An 18,678-nucleotide genomic window follows, 5' to 3' on the forward strand; every position below is an offset into this window, starting at 1 on the left:
GACTAGCGCTTCGCGGGCAGGCACGCTTACCAGCAGGCAGCAGTGGCTAACGCCAACAAAAGCAGTTAAGCTAATTCCGAGAAGCCTTGCGAAATACAGAACTAACTAGCAGCAGCTAGCTAGCCTGACTCGGAGAGGTGTTCTGAGCGAGGTGAAGAGCGTAAGAACTGAGGAATGACTGTGATGACGGACGGTTACATAGTGCAGGCGGGGCCTGTCACTTGTCGTCATCACGTAATTTGCCTAAAGGCGTGATTAAAGGTGTCTTCAGCCAGGACACGCGGGAGCGTGATATCCCATAGTACATATGTTGTACCGAGTGAATCGACTGAAAGGGAACTAAACTATCATTGGTTGTCATGTTTAAAGCAATAAAGCAATCTCCTAATTCATCACCTATTAGTTTAAAACATTTAGTGTATGAGGTGATCATTTATAGTAGAAGAACTTTCAAGCTGGTCTTATGACATAAATTAAAAATTTAATCAGTCCTGATGAAGAACCATGTTACTTATATAGCTGTTGCAGAACTTGCCTGCTTTTTTATTATTTAAGCCACTTTTAGCTTTAAATTAGTGATATTTGTTTCCCGTTTTCTTCCAAATGCAGTACTTAAAGCTACAGAGTTATTTTAACCTATATTCCTAAACTTAAAATCACTACTTCCCATCAAAATACAGCAAATAGATTATCAGACGATAAGCAGTCGTTGTTGTAAAACCTCAGCTGATGTGATAAAAGTGACGTTTGTTAGTTTTCCCTGTAAGCTGCAAAACAACCATGATGATTCTGCAAAAAACAATCACAGCCAGCTCATACAATTATGCAATAATGATGCGAGGCTTAGATTGTCGCGCTGAGCCCCGGTTGTCCTGATCTGTTCAGGCAAATCCTTTCAAAGGGCTTTTATTTTAGTCCTCTCCGAACCAACGGCACCTTGGCCCAACGGACAATAAAGAAATCCGGCGGACAGTTTAATTTCCTCACAAGGAGCTGTGACGCAACAGGCTGTGTGCAATTCAGGTGGAGCTGTAACCCTTTTCTGTGCTGATGGTTTTCGCCCAGGGATGAACGCCGCCGTCCGGGCCGTGACCAGGATGGGCATTTACGTGGGGGCCAAGGTCTACCTCATCCACGAGGTAAGCGCACCTTCAGGACGAGCAGTTTTCTCTCCTGTTCAGCTGGAATGCGTCACGTTGTTCTCGTGGCTTCTCAGGGTTACCAGGGTCTGGTTGACGGCGGAGACAACATCAAGCTCGCCCACTGGCAGAGCGTGAGCAACATTATTCAGCTGGTAGGTGGAAATTTATTACCGCAATAAAAGGAGCCGCCCGCTTGCATCGGGAATCCCAGACAATGTGGGCAGACATCAGTGTTAGTCGCACCATAAACGCCTGTAAAACAAACATATTGTGGCCCAACGATCAGTGCTTCTGTATTTATTCTGAATTTTATATTTCACTCATGCATTCTCACCTCCAGAGCGTTACTTCCTGTGCTTTTAGTCTGCAAGCTGCACACTTCGGAGGAAGAGTTGCAGTATTTGGTTTGAATTGGTTTAATTTAAAGCAAAGGTGCTTCAGAGATTTTATTATTATTATTATGATTCTGATTAACCTATAAAGTCTCTTCAAGTAACTCTAGTTTGTTTATTCCTGCAGATGTTGTTCTCAGGTTAAAAAAGATGATTTTCAGTGTTTTACAGGAGTATTTTTAAAGACACGTAAATCTTCTTGGTATAATATTTTATGCCTATTTTCCAGTCTGGTTGGTTATTTATAAACCCTTAGATTTTTCTGGTTTCCTCTTTTTTTGTTGTTGGTTTTTTTTCTTTTTGAGTCATGATCCCAAAGTTATGAAGCAGAGCCGCATTATCCTGGTTTTTCCCTGGCGTTTCTGTCGCAGGGTGGGACCGTGATCGGCAGCGCCCGCTGCAAGGCCTTCACGACCCGCGAGGGCAGGATCGCCGCCGCCTTCAACCTGGTGAAGAAGGGCATCACCAACCTGTGCGTGTGCGGCGGAGACGGCAGCCTCACCGGAGCCAACATCTTCCGCAGCGAGTGGAGCGGCCTGCTGGAGGAGCTCGTGCAGAAAGGTAAGCTGCCCGCCGCGCCTCTGGTAACGGCCCACGCCGGACACAAGGGGGGTGAGGTAAACTTCCTGTTGATAATGTCGCGCCGGCATCTTCAGGGAGGATCACGGACACGCTGGCGAAGCAGCACAGCCACCTGAACATCGTCGGGCTGGTGGGCTCCATAGACAACGACTTCTGCGGCACCGACATGACCATCGGCGCCGACTCCGCTCTGCATCGCATCATGGAGATCATTGACGCCATCATGACCACTGCTCAGAGGTACTACAGTTACTGTGACGTCATTCAGTATTTCTTAATACTTCTTAATCACAGTGGTACAGCTGTTACTGGCTGAGCAGCAGAAAATTAAATATTCTTTGGTTCCTGCTTCCTAAATCTGCTCATCTGCTGCCGATGTTCATCATCTCTGATGAACGTCTGTCTCTCTGGTTCTTCCACAGAATATACAGAAATAAGGAGTAATTACAAACCATCTGCAGACACAATGAAAGCCTTCAGTCTCGGCCTTAAATCAGACTCATTTTTATATATTAATATCAGTAAAGGTTACTGTTAATGGTGGCAACCAGTGTTTGGACAGTGATTCCTAAGGTTGGGGTGGGGGAGTCTTCACACATATTCCAAAAATCTAAATAACTTTAAAAATGGCTGTGATGACATTGATTTAATTGAATTCAATTGATTTAAAAAATAATAATAGCTGACAAGGCTTTAGGTTAAATGGCTTATTATCAATGTTTGTGTGCTTCATCAGGAAATAGTCGGGGTCATGAGACGCTGTGACTTTTATTTTAAGGTTTAGACCCATAATCCAGTCACCTCATTGGAGCATATTTATCATATCCTGTCTGGAATGTAAAACATTTTCACCTCTTTCAACGCTGCTGTTTTATTCCTTCCTACAGCCACCAGCGCACTTTTGTTCTCGAAGTCATGGGCCGTCACTGTGGGTGAGCAGCACTTCTTTTTTATTTCCCCATCCCTCATACGCTGCTGATGAATACAACAAATAAATGTAATTTCATTGTGTCGTCACTCAAGATATCTGGCCTTGGTGTCGGCGCTGGCATCTGGAGCAGACTGGCTCTTCATACCAGAATCCCCTCCGCTCGACGGCTGGGAGGATCACATGTGCGCACGGCTTGAAAAGGTAGGACACGCGTCACACAAAAAAAAATCCATCATGTTCGTTGGTTTAATCCGTTTTAGGTAATACAAACACAGACGCGCTCCTTCTGTTTCTTAAAACAGCTCGGACACAGAGTTGTCCTGATTTATTCGCCACCTAAAATGTATTTCTGTCGACTTCCAGAGCCGCACGAAGGGGTCGAGACTCAACATTATAATTGTTGCAGAGGGAGCCATTGATTCCCATGGCAAGCCCATCTCTTCAACTTACATCAAAGATGTGAGTTTGATCATTTAAGGATTTTAAACCACTTATAACAACTGTTGGTGTTGTTTAGTGGTATGTTTGCCAGTGTAACATGATGTATACTAACATCCTTCCACGTGTCTGAAGCTGGTGATAAAACGATTGGGCTACGACACCAGAGTGACGGTGCTCGGACACGTCCAGCGAGGAGGACTTCCATCTGCGTTTGACAGAATACTGGTGAGAAACCTGACTCAGGATTGTTTGTGTAGACGATAAATCATTTTGCTTTATTGGAGGGGACTTACGATTTCCTAATCTTTCTATTCATTCTAGGCAAACCTGATATAATTTGCTTAGCTGTGTAAGCTCTAAGCTGTCCAGGTAACAGTCATGTCAGCAGGTGAAGTGGTTTTTGAAGATGCTTGGTCAGATGTGACTGACTGAAGGGTCTCAGGTGTTGTAGCTGCATGGCTGCTGATTAAATCGCCCGTGCGTCTCTGGCTAACCCAGGCATCATGTGTGTTGGCAGGGTTGCGTGTATAAAGGTGAAAGTAGAGCTGCTGATCATGTTCGGTGTTTGATTCCTGAAGTGACTGTCCAAGTCCAGTTCAACAGAGATGCCTTCCTCGAGCGTCTCTCCTCAAACTGTCTACATAACTGACTTCAGTTCCCCCTTAAAGGCTTCGCCATCGATTTCCAAAGCTGATTTAGTTCTAATGTAAGTCCCAATTTGATTTCCGATTGGACTCCATATCAATTTTGTTAGGATTTTAGGGAAAATACCTATTTTGCTTTTAAACACAAGATTATCAGTTGAGAAGGCTTTCATACAACCCCAAGAAAAAGGTATTTATAAAACTATTCATATCAGATAATTGCAGTTAAAATTGCTTTGATTTGGATTTTTTTTGTTGTTGTTGCCCCAAACCCCTCTGTCCATTAAGTCCAGCTACAACAGAGCACTTCTTTGCTCTCCCCTATTTATAGTTCTGGGAACTTGTCGCTTCACTGCACCGTGTGTACAACACTGCTCTGTTTATGAGCTCGCAGGGCCAGTGGCATATGATAAAAATATGGGCCTGGCAGTCGCCACCATTCCCACATGTGATCCCAACAATATTCGTGATGATCGCCAAACATCTCATGTAAAAACGTAATGATCAGAACAGCGCCTGGTGGTGACCAGGTGAAGACAAATCTGTGAGCTGAACAACCGTCACGGCGCTTCTTTAACGGATTACTAAAACCTCACCGAATGCAGCTGCATGTTTTCATCGGCCCTCTGTAACGTCTGTGTCTGTTTTCAGAGCAGTAAGTTGGGTGTGGAGGCAGTCATTGCCCTGCTGGAGGCTACTCCTGAGACCCCAGCCTGTGTCATCGGTCTGTCGGGCAACCATGCGGTCCGCCTGCCTCTTATGGAGTGCGTGGATATGGTGAGTCTCCCTCCCCTCCTCTTTTATTGATTTTAACGAGCACAGGAAACATACGAGGTGGCGCGGGAGGGGGATGGTCTTTGAATCTGCACCGTCTTTTGCAGACTAAGCTGGTGCAGAAGGCCATGAATGAGAAGAGGTTTGAGGAAGCCGTTAAGCTGCGGGGAGGGTAAGAGCTGAGACGTGGGTCTGATCTTTGGGCTTCCTTTCATTGCAAACGCATACAGCTGAAATATGCTGTCATCCTGCAGGAGTTTTGAGAACAACTGGAACATCTACAAACTTCTTGCCTTCCCGAAGCCGGTCCAGACTGAGGTTAGGCTGTCACACATTTGGAATGTTTTTGGCCCTAAAATGTGTAAAAGAGTCACAGAACAAAACATGCATTATGCCTGATTCTTGCTCCTTTTAGAGCAATTTCTCCGTGGCTATTCTGAACGTGGGTGCCCCGGCTGGAGGGATGAACGCAGCGGTGAGGTCAGCCACCAGAGTTTTACTCGCTCATGGACACAAGGTCTACGGGGTCCACGATGGATTTGAAGGACTCGCCAAGGATGGGGTGGGACTACGTTTTTATTCACGTAGATGGGATTTGTTTTTAGCATCTTAACCTGTAGGAAAGTGAGAATAAACTGTTCTTCTGTATTTCTGTTTAGATATTTGAGATGAAATGGCACAACGTGGCTGGATGGACGGGCCAGGGGGGCTCACTGCTGGGAACAAAACGGTGAGGAAGAGGATGTTTTTTTTTATTTCATTAATTTAAACTGATCTCAATTACACTTTAACTGTTGCAAGATAGATTTAAAAAATATCTAACGTTGAGAATGCCAGAGTGGGAAAAAGAATGACACCATATTTGTCCCATTCTTCAGAACCTGTCCTGTGAAACACATGGAGAAGATCGCAGAAAACATCGCCAAGTTCAACATCTCCGCTCTGCTCGTTATAGGAGGATTTGAGGTACATTACGACAAGGCTTCGTACCTTCAAACTCACTGAGTAGATTCATTTGGAGTGTCAGAGTTTCAGTTTATCTGTCTGAAAGGGATACGAAGGAGTTCTGCAGCTGTATGAAGCCCGCTGCCACTACGATGAGCTCTGCATCCCCATGTGTGTCGTCCCAGCCACCATCAGCAACAACGTCCCCGGAACGGACTTCAGTCTGGGAGCAGACACAGCTGTCAACGCTGCCATGGAGGTAACTCTGAGCAGACCTGCACACTTTAATGGTGCAGTTTTGATCTATCAAGTTCAGAATGAAGAGACACCGAACTGAATACACTACATCTAAGATAAGCAGCTTCATTACCAGGACAAACTGCTCGGATATGTTTAGAATAAGGTTTCTTAAAATTCAAAGGCAGAAAGATGGAGACAAAAAGTCCAGTTTATCTCCTTTAGCATATATAAATTCTTCTCACGTGTCCAATCATTCGTCAGGGTTGCGACAAGATCAAGCAGTCTGCCTCTGGCATCAAGAGGCGAGTGTTTGTGGTGGAGACGATGGGCGGCTACTGTGGCTATCTGGCAACCACCACTGGGATCGCTGTGGGTGCTGATGCTGCTTACATCTTTGAAGAACCATTCAACATTCACGACCTCAGGGTGAGTCCAAAAGGACATTTCAAAAAGCCTCTGTGTCGTTTCTTTTTGTTGGTTGTTCTCTTAGCTCATGTCTTAACGTGTCCCGTCGACAGACCAACGTGGAGCATTTGGCTGAAAAGATGAAGAAGGACATCCAGAGAGGTCTAGTCTTAAGGTGTGTAAAAAGCTAAGGTGTTGGGTTCTTCCTCGAAGTTCTGGTGTAAATAATTAACCCTCCTGAAACTGTGAAAAGAGAGAGAGGTAGAGAAGCCCTTGTAAGGCTGTGGTAGGGTTAAAGCAGACCTTTTCTATAATAAAAGGTCTGCTTTATTTGTCAGAATGGGGGGAAAAAAGGTTGTCACCCGGAAAGAATTTGTTGTTTTACATTAAAAAGGATGTGAAAATGCAGTTCAGGCAGGAAAAACACACCTTACAGTATCTGAAAGTGTTTCAGCACATTTTTGCAAACCAGTTCAGGCTGAAAACTGTAGGAGAGTTAAAAACCACATTAAATTAACGTACCGGTTTATTTCACAGTCAAAATACAAAACTAGATGACTTTACAGAAACATTATTAGACCTGCTGATTGTTGCAAACTGCAGGTTATGTGCAGGATTATAACGACATCACGTCACCTGAGAGCCTTGGTATACGCAGCTTCGTTAGCCACTCTGGATGCAGCTCATTCCAGTGGAGGTTCTCGTGCTATCAGGTGTCCTCTTACATGGATTATAAACCTGGGTGTGGCCTTTTGAAGTCATATTTATCACAAAGACAACACTGACATTCTGATGGTAAACAGATTTTTATCAGGGTCTTTTTGTTAACATGCTAATATTTGCTAAACACTAAAGGACGACCGTAGTTTGTAGGTATTTGGTCAGAAAACAAAGCATTAGGACACAAAGTATTTGCTTTCTAAATTTGAAGCCAAATGTCTAATCTGGGGATTATAGAATAATTTGTCACCACATTTAGGGCTGGTTGTTGACTCCACTAATGTTAGACGTTTGTTTGTTTGTCTTCCTTTTCGTAACAGGAATGAAAACTGCCACGAGAACTACTCGACAGACTTCATTTATAGGCTGTATACAGAAGAGGGGAAGGGCGTCTTCGATTGCAGAGTCAATGTGTTGGGACACCTCCAGCAGGTGCAGTTGCCAAAACACTTCTTAGCTCATTAATAGCAGAATCAGATGTTTTACTTGAACATATTTGTACTCAGTATGTACGTTTGTGCTGCAGGGAGGCGCTCCTACTCCCTTTGATAGAAATTTTGGCACCAAGCTAGGTGTGAAGGCTACTCAGTGGATTTCAGAGAAGTTGAAGGAAAACTTCAGACAAGGTAAATTTACACTCGTGGAGAACATGAACACAAATCAAACAACGGAGGTTTGCTGACGCCGCTGTTTTTGTTTTTTTTTTTTTCCTCCCCTCAGGCCGTGTGTTTGCAAACTCGCCAGAGTCGGCGTGCGTGCTCGGCCTCAACAGGAAGGTTGTCTCATTCATCCCCGTCACAGATCTGAAGGCTATAACGGACTTTGAGTGAGTGGTGCAAACAAAAGTGTCTGTTTTTGTTAAACGCCTTGAGAACGATCCCTGATCGGTAATCTCTGTTCTCCAGACATCGGATGCCCACGGTTCAGTGGTGGTCCAACTTGCGGCCGATGCTGAAAATGCTGGCCAAGTACCAGACCAACTTCTGTGAATACGTCCCTGGAGAGATCGAACACGTGACCCGGCGCTCAATCAGCATCGACGCAGGATACTAGGCTGTATACGGTTAAACCCTCGCCTCTCCTTCCTCCGTTTCTGCAACAACATGGGATATCGTCACACCGCAACTTCAGAGATGTTTCAGCATTCCCGCTCTAAATGTTGTCCTGTAGGTTTTGAGCTGAAGTAGTTCCTGCTTGCATGTAAATCCGCTCCATTCAGAACCATTACAGACTCTCAGATTCCCTTAATCCAACTGAATCCCTCCGTTCTGAGCTCAGTTTGCTTCACTTTACCCTGGAAACTTTACACTAGAGCTTCTGCCATACTTCCAGATTGTTTAGGACTTTTTTTATTATTATTATTAGTTTGCCTTTCTATATAATAAATGCCCAAAAGAACAGGTTCCCTATTTGATTTCTGTACCTCTTATTGCACATCATTTGCTCCTAAAACTGAAAGATCCAGCTCTTGAATGAAGATAGGAATATACCCTCATGGTAAACTACTTTACCATGAGTCCTCTCAGTATCATAATAACTCAGTTAATCAAGATACATTAAAAAATGTAACCCAAGTATTCATTTATTAACTGACAAATTTCTTACAGAGATTTTTTTGGTTTTTACTAACTCCAAGGTGCTATCAAACTGCTGCTACAGACAACCAGGTGTGCCACGGACCTTAAGTTTTATAAAATACTAACAGAATATAATGCATGTAAAAGATGAAAGGTGGTGGGTGTGTATGTCTTGCTTTTCAAATTTTTTATATATATATATATATATATATATAAAGAAAATAACACCAACGCTGAGCCATAAATATAATGCTCAGGTGCCTTCATTAAGAGAAGGTTTCCAGTCATGTTTTAACATATTACAGAAATTTAATTACAGATTTTGTGTATTATTCAGTGCTTTGTCTGTTCTAATGTGACTGTACGATTTCAAGAAACTAAGATGTTAATTTTTTTTTTCTGCTACTTTTTTAAACTGAACAAGTATCAACAATTTGTTACCATGTAAAAAATAAATTGTGAACTCCAAAAACTGCTGTACTTTAAAGAGAGACATCTGTAAAGATATATGAACTCCTGTTGTGTATTAAGATTGTTGTTGATGCTCCAACATCAGTAAATGTTATTCAGGTCTGACACCGTTACGAACACTTTGTTGTGTGATTTACTCTTTGACCAAAACCCAAAAGGACCTATTAGAAACCCACATCAATTCGAACAGATCAGCATGAGAGAATTATCCGAGGAACAAGGAAGCAGAACATTTGTAAGTGGTTTTCTTAGAAGTTGAATGAAAAGGAAAACTCATCCCTGTTTTCTTTGCTGGCTGACCGAGGACTCTTGGCAGCGAAGGCGAACTGGAAGTCTTCGTTTTGCTCTGGTTGGTTAAACAGGAATTCAGGACCTGAGAAATCAGAACCACAGCTGCAGTTAAATAAAGGTAACAGCATATTAAAAAAAAAAAACTTGATTAGATACTTACAGCTGGAAGGTTTTGCCTCTGCGGCTTTCTGTGAAGAAATAAAAAGGAATTAATAATGTGTGTTTCAGATAGTTCAGTGTGAAGTAAAATAAAAATTTACCTTCTCATTGAAAAAGGAGCCGGGGAAAGCAAACGAAGAGTCCTGCAACAACATTCAGAGTCAACTCCAAAACAATAAAAGACTGGTTGTTGTAAAATAATCGATTCTTTGGTTGTCTCACCTCTTCCTGCGATGATCCCATGTCAAATCCAAATTCAGAAAAGCCAGATGTGCTTACACTGGAGAAGAGGAAAGCTGGTGATTTAGTGTCAGAGGTGCCTCGGTGTGGAGAGCTGGTGGGGCTGAAGCTGATGTCAACACAAGCAGAACGGTTCTCAGGAGCTCTCATCACAAGGATTCAAAATGTCAACAACAAAAAAAAAAGAACTTCACTTGAACGGAAACGCTGGGGTTGAAGGCACCAATGTTGATTGAGGGTCAACTCCTTGAGATGAGGTTTGGGGTAAAACCGTCACTTCCTGATGGTCCTCTTCATCTGGTGCCTTCTCTTCTTCTGCAGCTGCTCCGTTCTCCATCAGAACGTCGCCTACGCCTGACACAACCAGCTCCTGGGAACAAAACAAAATACAAACATGTTAAAGCACACCAACTTCTGTTTTAACAGCGAGTTTCATGATCTGATGAGACGAGGGAATGTAAAAAAACGAGAATTAAATTCACAAAGATAAAATGTAATTACTCACAGAAGTCAGGTAGAAAAACATCCGCTTATTTATTAACTAACAAGGACATCTCCGGTGCATGTTAATCCGACTGAATAATCTAATTTATTCTCCAATTAGAGGTTGAAGATTTTCAGATAAAATGTAACGATGAGACAAAAAAAACACTTCCCCCTCAGGGATACAGTTTTAGATTGGCTGACAGAAAAGTTTAAACTTGATCAACAATGCTGACTTGATTCCCAAAATAAATAATTATTAGTTTAAAACTTTGCCCTACTGTTTTTTGAGGGTTTTAAGTAAACGTTCGCCAAGTCTCTGCTGAGATAACGCCTTAGAAATGAAACCTAAACAGTAAAGTCTGAGCGATATCTTCTTTAAAAATATATAAATACTGTATCCAACGGCAGAAGATGGAAAAGAACAAGATCCTGGTTAAATTGGGTGAACTACAGCGACCTGAGCTATATGATTAGTGTGGGCAAACAGTGCATAAACAATAAATAAACTATAAAAACCTGGTCCTCTTTAGAAGTTTCCTCGTCCTGTGCTTCAGAGTGAATTTCATCTGATTGACTTTGCTTTGAAAGAAGAAAAAAAAAAGGTATTTTGATGGAATCAAATCCTATTTGGTGATATCGGATGAATTTGGTTGAATTTAAACATCTCTTTTGGTAGTCCTTACCTGCTGACCGGACCAGGCGGGTGGATCCTGAACGTTGTTTTGCTCATGGATCTCCTCAGCGTTTGACTTTACAGACGTTTCATCTTCATTCTGCAAGATCCAGTTAATAACACAGCCTGAAAAAGCTAGATTACCTTTAAAGTTTCGAGCACAACTTCTCAAATTCAAGTTGCTACAGGTCTGTATCTGAGTACAGCTGTCTGGTTGAGATGAATGGATGAGATGTCAATAATGGATGAATCCCTGCCGTCCTTCGTCTGGTGCTCTGGTTCTTCTTGTTCCACTGTAGCTTGCTCAACAAAAGCACTGCATAGAAAAACATGAACTCAATTAGTGAAAAAAAAAGTGCGTTGCTGCAAACAGATGTGTGAATCTTTGGTAAATCTAAGATTCACCTGTCTGGTAGCTCCTCGGTTGAAAAAGAGTTCACTGTTGGATCTGTTCAGACACAAATTAAATGAACTATAAATACTTCAGGTCTACCAGAGCGTAGAGTAATGTAATGTAATAGTTGATTACAAGTGAGATGCTCCAGCTCCTTCTGTTTGGTCATTATTTGATCATCCCAGGCTTTAATTCGACTCTCGAGTTGTTCCTTTTCAGCCTGCAGGGCGAGGAACTTCTGAGCAAGAGGATTTTGGTGATAACTCTCTTTGAACGACTGGAGGGTCTTTCTGAAGCTTGAAATCCTCTCTTCATAGACCTCCCTTTGTTGGTTTACAAATAAAGAAGAATTAGGCTTTCTCAATAAAATCAGAAAATGAAGTGTTAGTGGAACCCACAGGTCATTGTTGTAGCTGGCTTTTCTGCTTTCCAGTTCTGTTTTCAGCGTCTGTTCGTACTGGAGGAGAAGGTTGTTGGTCACCTTCATGCTAGAGTTTCATGGATTACAAAGAATATTACAGAAACACCACAGTTCAACCCACCTGTTACAACAATGATATGTTAAATTTGATTATGATTGACAAAGACCTATCTGCGTAGGCATCATTTGGTCATCCTATAGTTTTTACATGATCTTACGTCTTTGCATTTTCTTTATTCTTCATTACAGCGCTCTGCGTCACACCAACTTGTTCTTCAAGTTTCTTGATATTTTCTTGGATCGTTCCGATATAGGACTTCTTCTCAGCAATGCCGTCCCTGCAGACTGTTGACAAAACCAGCTGTAAGACTTACTGGGAACTACTCAATCAGCTCGGCAAGGAAAAATTACTAAATTATAACCACAAAGTCACAGGCTTCATCACAGGAACATTATACAAAGTAGATTTCAAAATAAGATGTAGAAGGAGGATGTAAAAATGATTTTAAAACAGCCAAAAATACGACACAAACCATTAAGATGTAAAAAAACCCAAATGGAAACACAAAATCTTTCTGAATGAATGCAAAATGACCAACATAAACGTTGATCAAGATATTTAAAAAAACATTAAATACAAAATTATAAAAAGTTCCAGTTTCTGTGTTTGTTCTTAGTGTTTCGAATAAATACTTAGAGATGTGTTGCTTTCAGTTTGGTCATCCTGACCTTTTGTGTGAGCTTTTTTTTTTGCACATTTGTGTCCAAAGACGATAAGGTCTGTGCTGAAAACAAAGGCAGGAAACCTTAAACAATTGATGCAGGTTTATGTATGCTTTCCAAAGGGGAAATGCTTCACAGAAATAAAAATAAAGAACCAAAGATTTGTTACTTCTTTGCTATTGGTTTTTAAATGATTTGTGATTCATTGTCATTTAAATAGATACATAAAGAGCAACAATTATTTAAAAAAACAAGGGAAAAGACAAAGCATCCCTAACTTAGATAAGACAGACAAGTATCCTAAACTTAATTAGATAAATTGTTCACATACAAATAAAAAGACGTACCTTTAATTTGCTGTTTGATTTCATTCTTCTTTTGATAAAGCTCTCGAGTTTGTAGAGCTACAAAAATAGCATAAATAGTTTTTAATTTCCAGTAGTTAACTAGATAGCTTGCTAAACAAAACGATTTAGCCCAACAACAAATCAGACCAAATAAATGTTGTTAAAAGAATGCAAAACCTCTCTTAAAACTCATTAACCTTACCTAACTGAAAAACAAGACTGTCGATATTATGAAGCGAATGCTGCTCCTCGTTCATTTTCACACTGGATAACGTTAGCTTGGACTTCTGCTAACAGCTTCAGATCGGACACAAAAAAACTTCTTCTTTAAAGAAAATAAAGAGCCTGTAAAAAAATTAAATAAATGAACGTATATGCAAAATAATATATGTTAAATTGGGTAACTATTTTGAATGAGAAACATAAAGCTCGCTAACAAAACTTTAAAGACTAATTAGCAACATTAGCTAATTAGCTATTCTGGGCTCGTGACTGTTATCAACGGTTAAAAAGCAATAATACTTAAACAGGAAATTACGTTCTTTGACGCAAAAGTGCAGCCACTTATAGTAATTTTAATATACTAGTATAAATGTTAAATATGCGAGATAAATTAAAGATATATTTAAGTATTGGTGACAGTGACATTTAAACCTGTATCCTTAGATGAGTTTTTCCGCCGCCATCATTTCCGCTTTGGAATGTGACGTCATTTGAGGTTTGCGTAAAAAGCGGGATTAGGGCGATTCTAGAAACCATTTTGCGTAGCGCATCTGTATGCTCAAAAACACAACGCTGGTGATGCGTGTGTTGTTCCTGCGATGTGTCGGATAAATCCGGTGGTTTATTCCCACTCGGTTCGGATTCTCTGCCCGCAGATCTTCTTTTATTTTAAAGGTAATACTTTAAATTGCAGGGGAAAAAAGGACAAAAACATTTAGCATTTCATATTCGCCGGCTGGCGTTTAGCAGACAAAAGAGCGGACATGGGTGGGATTTAAATGGGAGGGGATCAGCTGTATGAGGGGTTGCTTTTGTCGATTTCACCCTTTTCCTGTAACAATTAATTTATTCTCATGGATCCACCCGTCTGTGGTCGTGTTTACTCTTTAAAAAGATTAGCTTGATGAGGGTTTTTTTTTTATATGAGTTTGCAGCACTTGGACAATCAGTGCTGTCATGCAAAGAGAGACCCTCCTAACCCGAGGCTATCATGCATTGTTTGTGTTACAGTTTTCCTCTATGCATCCAGATTAGTGACAATTCCTGGATGCAATCAGTCAGCACCGGCACATGCAGAAAAAAGGACAAAAATCTGAGCCAAGATGACTGAACACTGAGGATTAGACAAGATACTGATACAAAAAACAACACAGCATTTCCTAATTCACTCCTTGTCTTTTTGTTTGTGTATGTTTTTGTGTATGTGCATTACCTTGCAATCAGCTACTTCTTATTTTAGCAAAAGTCGCCTGCCATCCAGAGTTCATTTGTCTGAAGGAGGCCATGGCACAGGTAGAGGAGGCTCAAACAGAAGGAGAAAGCAGCCCCCAGATGGTCTCCTTAAGATCAGAGGCATCGAGCAGCCACGCAGACGATGGAGAAGTGGGACCCTCCATGAGAAGGAAGAGGAGGAAGAAGAAAGAGCCACGTCCGGAGTCCATCATCGTGTACCGCTCTGAAGTGGAGCGAGCACCTGGAGAGGACCAGAGCGGTGAGGAGGGGGGAGAGAGGAGCACCGAGGAGGGAGCGAAGTTCCTCTGCACGCCCACAGGCGAAGGTGAGAGGGCTGGCATGCTGTGGCAAAGTTATAAAACCACAAGCTAGTTCTTATTAGTGTTGGAAGGGATGATAAAACAGTTCTGTTTATGAAAAAAGACAACTAAAACTGTTATCTATAATATAAACTGAAGCCATCATTTAAACTGAACTATTGTTTTTTAAAAGCGTGAAACATACAAACTCTTACTGCAGAGACATCGTGTTCTAAAATTTGCAGAATGTGGATGCTTTTAGACAAAGCTTTTAGTAAATTAAAAGGCCTAGCATTGTTGCGCTTTTCATGCCAGAGCTTAACTCTCTTAACTCTTAACTCTTGAGTAATGATGCAGTTATATATTTGGTCACTTATACTTATACATCACAATTGTCTCTTTCCTCAGGAGGAGGCTGGAATCTTCCCCCGGACAGCCGCTACGTGACCCTGACAGGCACCATTACGCGGGGGAAGAAGAAGGGTCAGGTGGTGGATATACACGTCACTTTGACAGGAAAGGAGCTGAGGGAGTTGGCCAAGTCAAAGGAGCGTCTCGACGCAGAGTGTGAGGCGGGAGAGGGCTCCAAACGCACCTGCACCTTAGGGGTGTGTGAGGGACCCCACGTCGTTCTGTGGAGCATATCGTGCGCTCCTGTGGTTTTCCTCCTCTCCTTCATCACCTCCTTCTACTACGGCACTCTCACCTGGTACAACGTCTTTCTGGTGTACAATGAGGAGCGGACGTTTTGGCACAAGATCACCATTTGCCCCTTTCTCATCATCTTCTACCCCGTGCTCATCATGCCCTTGGCGCTGTCGCTGGCTCTGTACTCCGCTGTGGTGCAGGTGTCCTGGGCCTTCAGCGAGTGGTGGCAGGCGGTGCGAGACCTGGAGAAAGGTTTCTGCGGCTGGGCCTGCGGGAAGCTGGGCCTGGAGGACTGTTCACCCTACAGCATAGTGGAGCTGCTCGACTCGGACACGGTTTCTGGCACTCTGCAGAGCAAGGCCCCCAGTGAATTTGCCCAGACATCAGCAGTTTGAAGCAGCAGAAATCTGGAACCATGGCACATATTTTCGGTTGACTTTGAATACTTTCACTGAATTGCAAGAAATGCACCTCAAGGTTGAGTTTTTAAGGTTGTTTTCTGACTTTGCAAATCCTCAGTTTTCTTGTTTCAAGGTCCGGTTACTTGACTTGAAAAACTTAATAAAGAATCTCCTTCTTACTGAAAGCTACAGAAGAAGCAAACACACAAAAAAGTTCTTTTTGTTATTATGTTTAAAAGCAGCTTTTTAACAGCACTTTCTTACAAAGCATTACTCAACAAACACTGCCCAAACTGTCTTTAGGCAGTGAACTATTTCTACAAACAGGAATATGGTTGAACTTTGAGCATGATTGGTTGTTTTGGGCCACTTTTTATATCTCAGTGTTTTTTGCACAGGTCAGTACTTTTCCGAACACATTAGCCTCGGCTGATGGTGCTGTTACACAGATGACTGTAAAACTAAATTTCACTTCATCTGTAAATATCTGTACCTAAATATTTGTGATAACCGTGTCATCTGTGCAATGACATTAGTTACTACAGTGACTTTTAAAGCAGCGCTCACTTGTTTTGTTAAGTCATTGGTCATTCTGAAGCTGGACCGACGTCTGTCCCACGAACTCTGCTGCAGCTGCCACTTAACTTTGGAAGTTTGACCTGTTCTGTTGTTATCATCTGCACCACATCGACTAAAAACGCTATCCTGTCTCTCAAAGAGGCCGTTTGTCAGCACCCTGCATCTATTTTCTGCTTTTTAAAATGCTTTCAAAAAGCTACTAAAAGTGACAATCTGCTAATCTGTTTCAAAAAATTGGTTTCCTCATTTTTTTTCCCACAATAGTAGCTTTTTAAACATTTCTGAATCATTTTGGCCTAATATAGCTCCACATTACTGCTCATTCAACACCCCAATGAGTCAGCACAGGGATAGAGTAGTGTGTCTAATACAACAAACATTTTTAAGGCACTCGGGGAAACTTCTACCTACCTAATCTAATACCTGGTGCTTATAATCGTCATTATGGCCTCTGGGAGTATTAGGCTTTGGTCTAATATGAACCATTGTGGATTTTGTTGTTTGTGGATGTTTTTGAAAAATACAATGAATATTGAATGCTACTATCCTTTTAAAACAAATACATTACAACACCTGTTTTGTTTCAGGTGATGTTTCTAATCTAATATTTAAAACATGAGCCAAGCTGGGGAAAGAATGAAAGTGCATGTTGTTTCCTGAACCTCTGAGTACTTGAAGGGCACTTAAGTGCTCCACAAGTTGGTTTATTCACCCATTTTAAAGCTAAAGTCAAGACAAGTTGACGTGCTTTTTTCCCTCCTAATTATGTTAAAAGCTCCATCAAAACTGTTGTATGTGATCTGAAACTACTTGTGTTGTTTCCACAGAAATATTTTTTTTGTATTAAAGAACCTCTGGAAATTTCCACACAGTTATATTTTATATGTTCCCTAAATTTATTTCTTGTATACGTAGAAAACGTCAGACACTTTGACTTCTGAAGCTGACCGAGTCGTGATTTGTTTAGAGAGATCAGATGTTAAATGTTGGAGCGTTTGGGTTTATTTAAGTATTTATCGGCAACCTTTGTTGAGTTTTCAGTTTTTTTTGTAAATGAAGGACTGATGTGGTTGAAGATTGAATCTGCATTCCACATTATTTGTTGTGAATCTACAGAATGCAAAATAAAAACACCAAAAAATGACACAAAGTGCTGTATTTAATTTGTATAAGAAATACTGCACATCTTGTTTGTGAGTTATTTTAAAATCTGTTTACAAAGACAGGTCACTATAATCTTGCACATTCAAATTGTTTCAAAATAAAGTATTTACTAATTTACTAATGTAACTAATTACAGGGCAATAAACACACATATTCTGCTAATTCTGTCTAATTTTGTTAAATAAAAGACAAACCTGTTTGTCATTATAACACAAATGTATTTATGAATGATTAGTCAATAATTCTGTAAAGACAGGAAATTTGATATTAAGAGGGGGAAAGTCTTGTCATATATAATTATTTGCTTGTATTGCATACATAGCATAATCTTGGCCTTCCCTACTACCTTTGAATTATTTTTCACTTGGATATTTAACACAACTTGAGCTCTAAATATGTTTTTAGGACAGAATGTTTTCACCTGCACTATACTGCCAAAAAGAAAACCTATTGCCTTTGAGCATCTGTGTCCTGGAAGGCCCCTATCCTGCATGTTTTAGTCGTTTCTCTGCTCTTCAGCAGGTTTTTACGCTCTGCAGAAGCCTGTTAATCACTTAGCCATTTAAATCAGGTGTGTCAAAGCAGAGAAACACCAAAAACATGCAGGATAGGGGCCCTCCAGGACCAGGATTGGACACCCCTGCCTTAGAGTGATGCAAAAAAAAAAAAAAAAACTAGTTCATGCATTTAAAATTTCTATTATAATTCCAGAATATGCTGCACGAAGAGTTCTGGTGGGGATTAGCCTGAAAACTCACATGTCTGTCATTTTAACTTCTTTCCAAAGACTAAATTTAAAATCCAGCATCAAATCCTTCCTTTTATTGCTGCAGTTTGAGTGCAAGAAGCAGAAGCCCTCAGTATATTTTATAAGCTCAGTCAGGCTTTAAACTTTACTTTTTTTGATAAAGCTCTGGATGACTTATTTTGCCCTGAGGTACTTCTTTAGTTATACTGTTATAGGGTTTATAAGTGATGATTCGTAATATTATACTCATCAGATGGTTTCTTCACTGTTTGCAGTTTCAGGACAGGAGAAAAAAGTGAAGTGAAGATTTAGTCTGATCAGCTAGGTCTCTTAGCAAACATTTTACAAATTGACACATTTTAAATACCATCACACTGAACTTGACA

General features: G+C 41.1%; 3 protein-coding genes across 6 annotated transcripts in view; 2 read left to right on the forward strand and 1 right to left on the reverse strand.

The window, feature by feature from the left end:
* Positions 1–9,381, forward strand: part of pfkla (phosphofructokinase, liver a) — a 22,489-nt gene extending 13,108 nt beyond the window's left edge. The window contains exons 2-22 of the mRNA XM_017424507.2: positions 1,066–1,139; positions 1,217–1,294; positions 1,906–2,095; positions 2,191–2,356; positions 3,004–3,048; positions 3,140–3,248; positions 3,411–3,506; positions 3,621–3,713; positions 4,784–4,909; positions 5,014–5,078; positions 5,161–5,224; positions 5,322–5,468; positions 5,566–5,636; positions 5,785–5,872; positions 5,958–6,110; positions 6,353–6,517; positions 6,610–6,671; positions 7,537–7,648; positions 7,743–7,842; positions 7,937–8,042; positions 8,122–9,381. Coding sequence (XP_017279996.1) covers positions 1,066–1,139; positions 1,217–1,294; positions 1,906–2,095; positions 2,191–2,356; positions 3,004–3,048; positions 3,140–3,248; positions 3,411–3,506; positions 3,621–3,713; positions 4,784–4,909; positions 5,014–5,078; positions 5,161–5,224; positions 5,322–5,468; positions 5,566–5,636; positions 5,785–5,872; positions 5,958–6,110; positions 6,353–6,517; positions 6,610–6,671; positions 7,537–7,648; positions 7,743–7,842; positions 7,937–8,042; positions 8,122–8,269 — 2,258 coding nt within the window. The 3' untranslated portion in view covers positions 8,270–9,381. The remainder of the gene's footprint in view (positions 1–1,065; positions 1,140–1,216; positions 1,295–1,905; positions 2,096–2,190; positions 2,357–3,003; positions 3,049–3,139; positions 3,249–3,410; positions 3,507–3,620; positions 3,714–4,783; positions 4,910–5,013; positions 5,079–5,160; positions 5,225–5,321; positions 5,469–5,565; positions 5,637–5,784; positions 5,873–5,957; positions 6,111–6,352; positions 6,518–6,609; positions 6,672–7,536; positions 7,649–7,742; positions 7,843–7,936; positions 8,043–8,121) is intronic.
* Positions 8,836–14,552, reverse strand: LOC108240771 (myosin heavy chain, clone 203). 4 transcript variants are annotated; one of them, XM_037976146.1, is made up of 15 exons: positions 14,434–14,552; positions 13,201–13,343; positions 12,999–13,055; positions 12,147–12,273; positions 11,906–11,995; positions 11,643–11,830; positions 11,519–11,561; positions 11,318–11,429; positions 11,124–11,213; positions 10,957–11,019; positions 10,149–10,324; positions 9,937–10,063; positions 9,816–9,857; positions 9,716–9,743; positions 8,836–9,637 (listed from the first exon to the last, which is right to left on the reverse strand). In XM_037976146.1, exons 2-15 carry the CDS (start codon positions 13,253–13,255, stop codon positions 9,513–9,515), a joined length of 1,323 nt encoding a protein of 440 aa, XP_037832074.1. In that variant the 5' UTR covers positions 13,256–13,343; positions 14,434–14,552; the 3' UTR covers positions 8,836–9,512. The 4 variants fall into 4 exon arrangements, with proteins under 4 accessions (XP_037832074.1, XP_024863466.1, XP_017279997.1 ...); XM_025007698.2 differs by lacking the exon at positions 14,434–14,552 and adding an exon at positions 13,653–13,704; XM_017424508.3 differs by lacking the exon at positions 14,434–14,552 and adding an exon at positions 13,645–13,698.
* tmem169b (transmembrane protein 169b) lies at positions 14,472–17,537 on the forward strand. The gene is made up of 2 exons (XM_017424510.3): positions 14,472–14,778; positions 15,161–17,537. The coding sequence occupies exons 1-2, from the start codon at positions 14,505–14,507 to the stop codon at positions 15,793–15,795; spliced, it is 909 nt and encodes a 302-aa protein (XP_017279999.1). The 5' UTR covers positions 14,472–14,504; the 3' UTR covers positions 15,796–17,537.
* The last annotated feature ends 1,141 nt before the right edge of the window (positions 17,538–18,678 follow it).

The sequence above is a fragment of the Kryptolebias marmoratus genome, linkage group LG6 (assembly GCF_001649575.2).
Source record: "Kryptolebias marmoratus isolate JLee-2015 linkage group LG6, ASM164957v2, whole genome shotgun sequence".
Taxonomy (NCBI): domain Eukaryota; kingdom Metazoa; phylum Chordata; class Actinopteri; order Cyprinodontiformes; family Rivulidae; genus Kryptolebias; species Kryptolebias marmoratus.

What these genes read in the sequence shown, in the direction of transcription:
- LOC108240771 (XM_037976146.1), bottom strand. Translation starts at nt 13,255, where the DNA reads ATGAACGAGGAGCAGCATTCGCTTCATAATATCGACAGTCTTGTTTTT. An exon ending in GGAGCTGGAGCATCTCACTT is followed by an intron (nt 11,562 to 11,642) that starts GTAATCAACTAT and finishes GTGTCTGAACAG; the next exon opens with ATCCAACAGTGAACTCTTTT. An exon ending in ACCCCAGCGTTTCCGTTCAA is followed by an intron (nt 10,064 to 10,148) that starts GTGAAGTTCTTT and finishes TGTTGACATCAG; the next exon opens with CTTCAGCCCCACCAGCTCTC.
- tmem169b (XM_017424510.3), top strand. Translation starts at nt 14,505, where the DNA reads ATGGCACAGGTAGAGGAGGCTCAAACAGAAGGAGAAAGCAGCCCCCAG. An exon ending in CTGCACGCCCACAGGCGAAG is followed by an intron (nt 14,779 to 15,160) that starts GTGAGAGGGCTG and finishes CTCTTTCCTCAG; the next exon opens with GAGGAGGCTGGAATCTTCCC.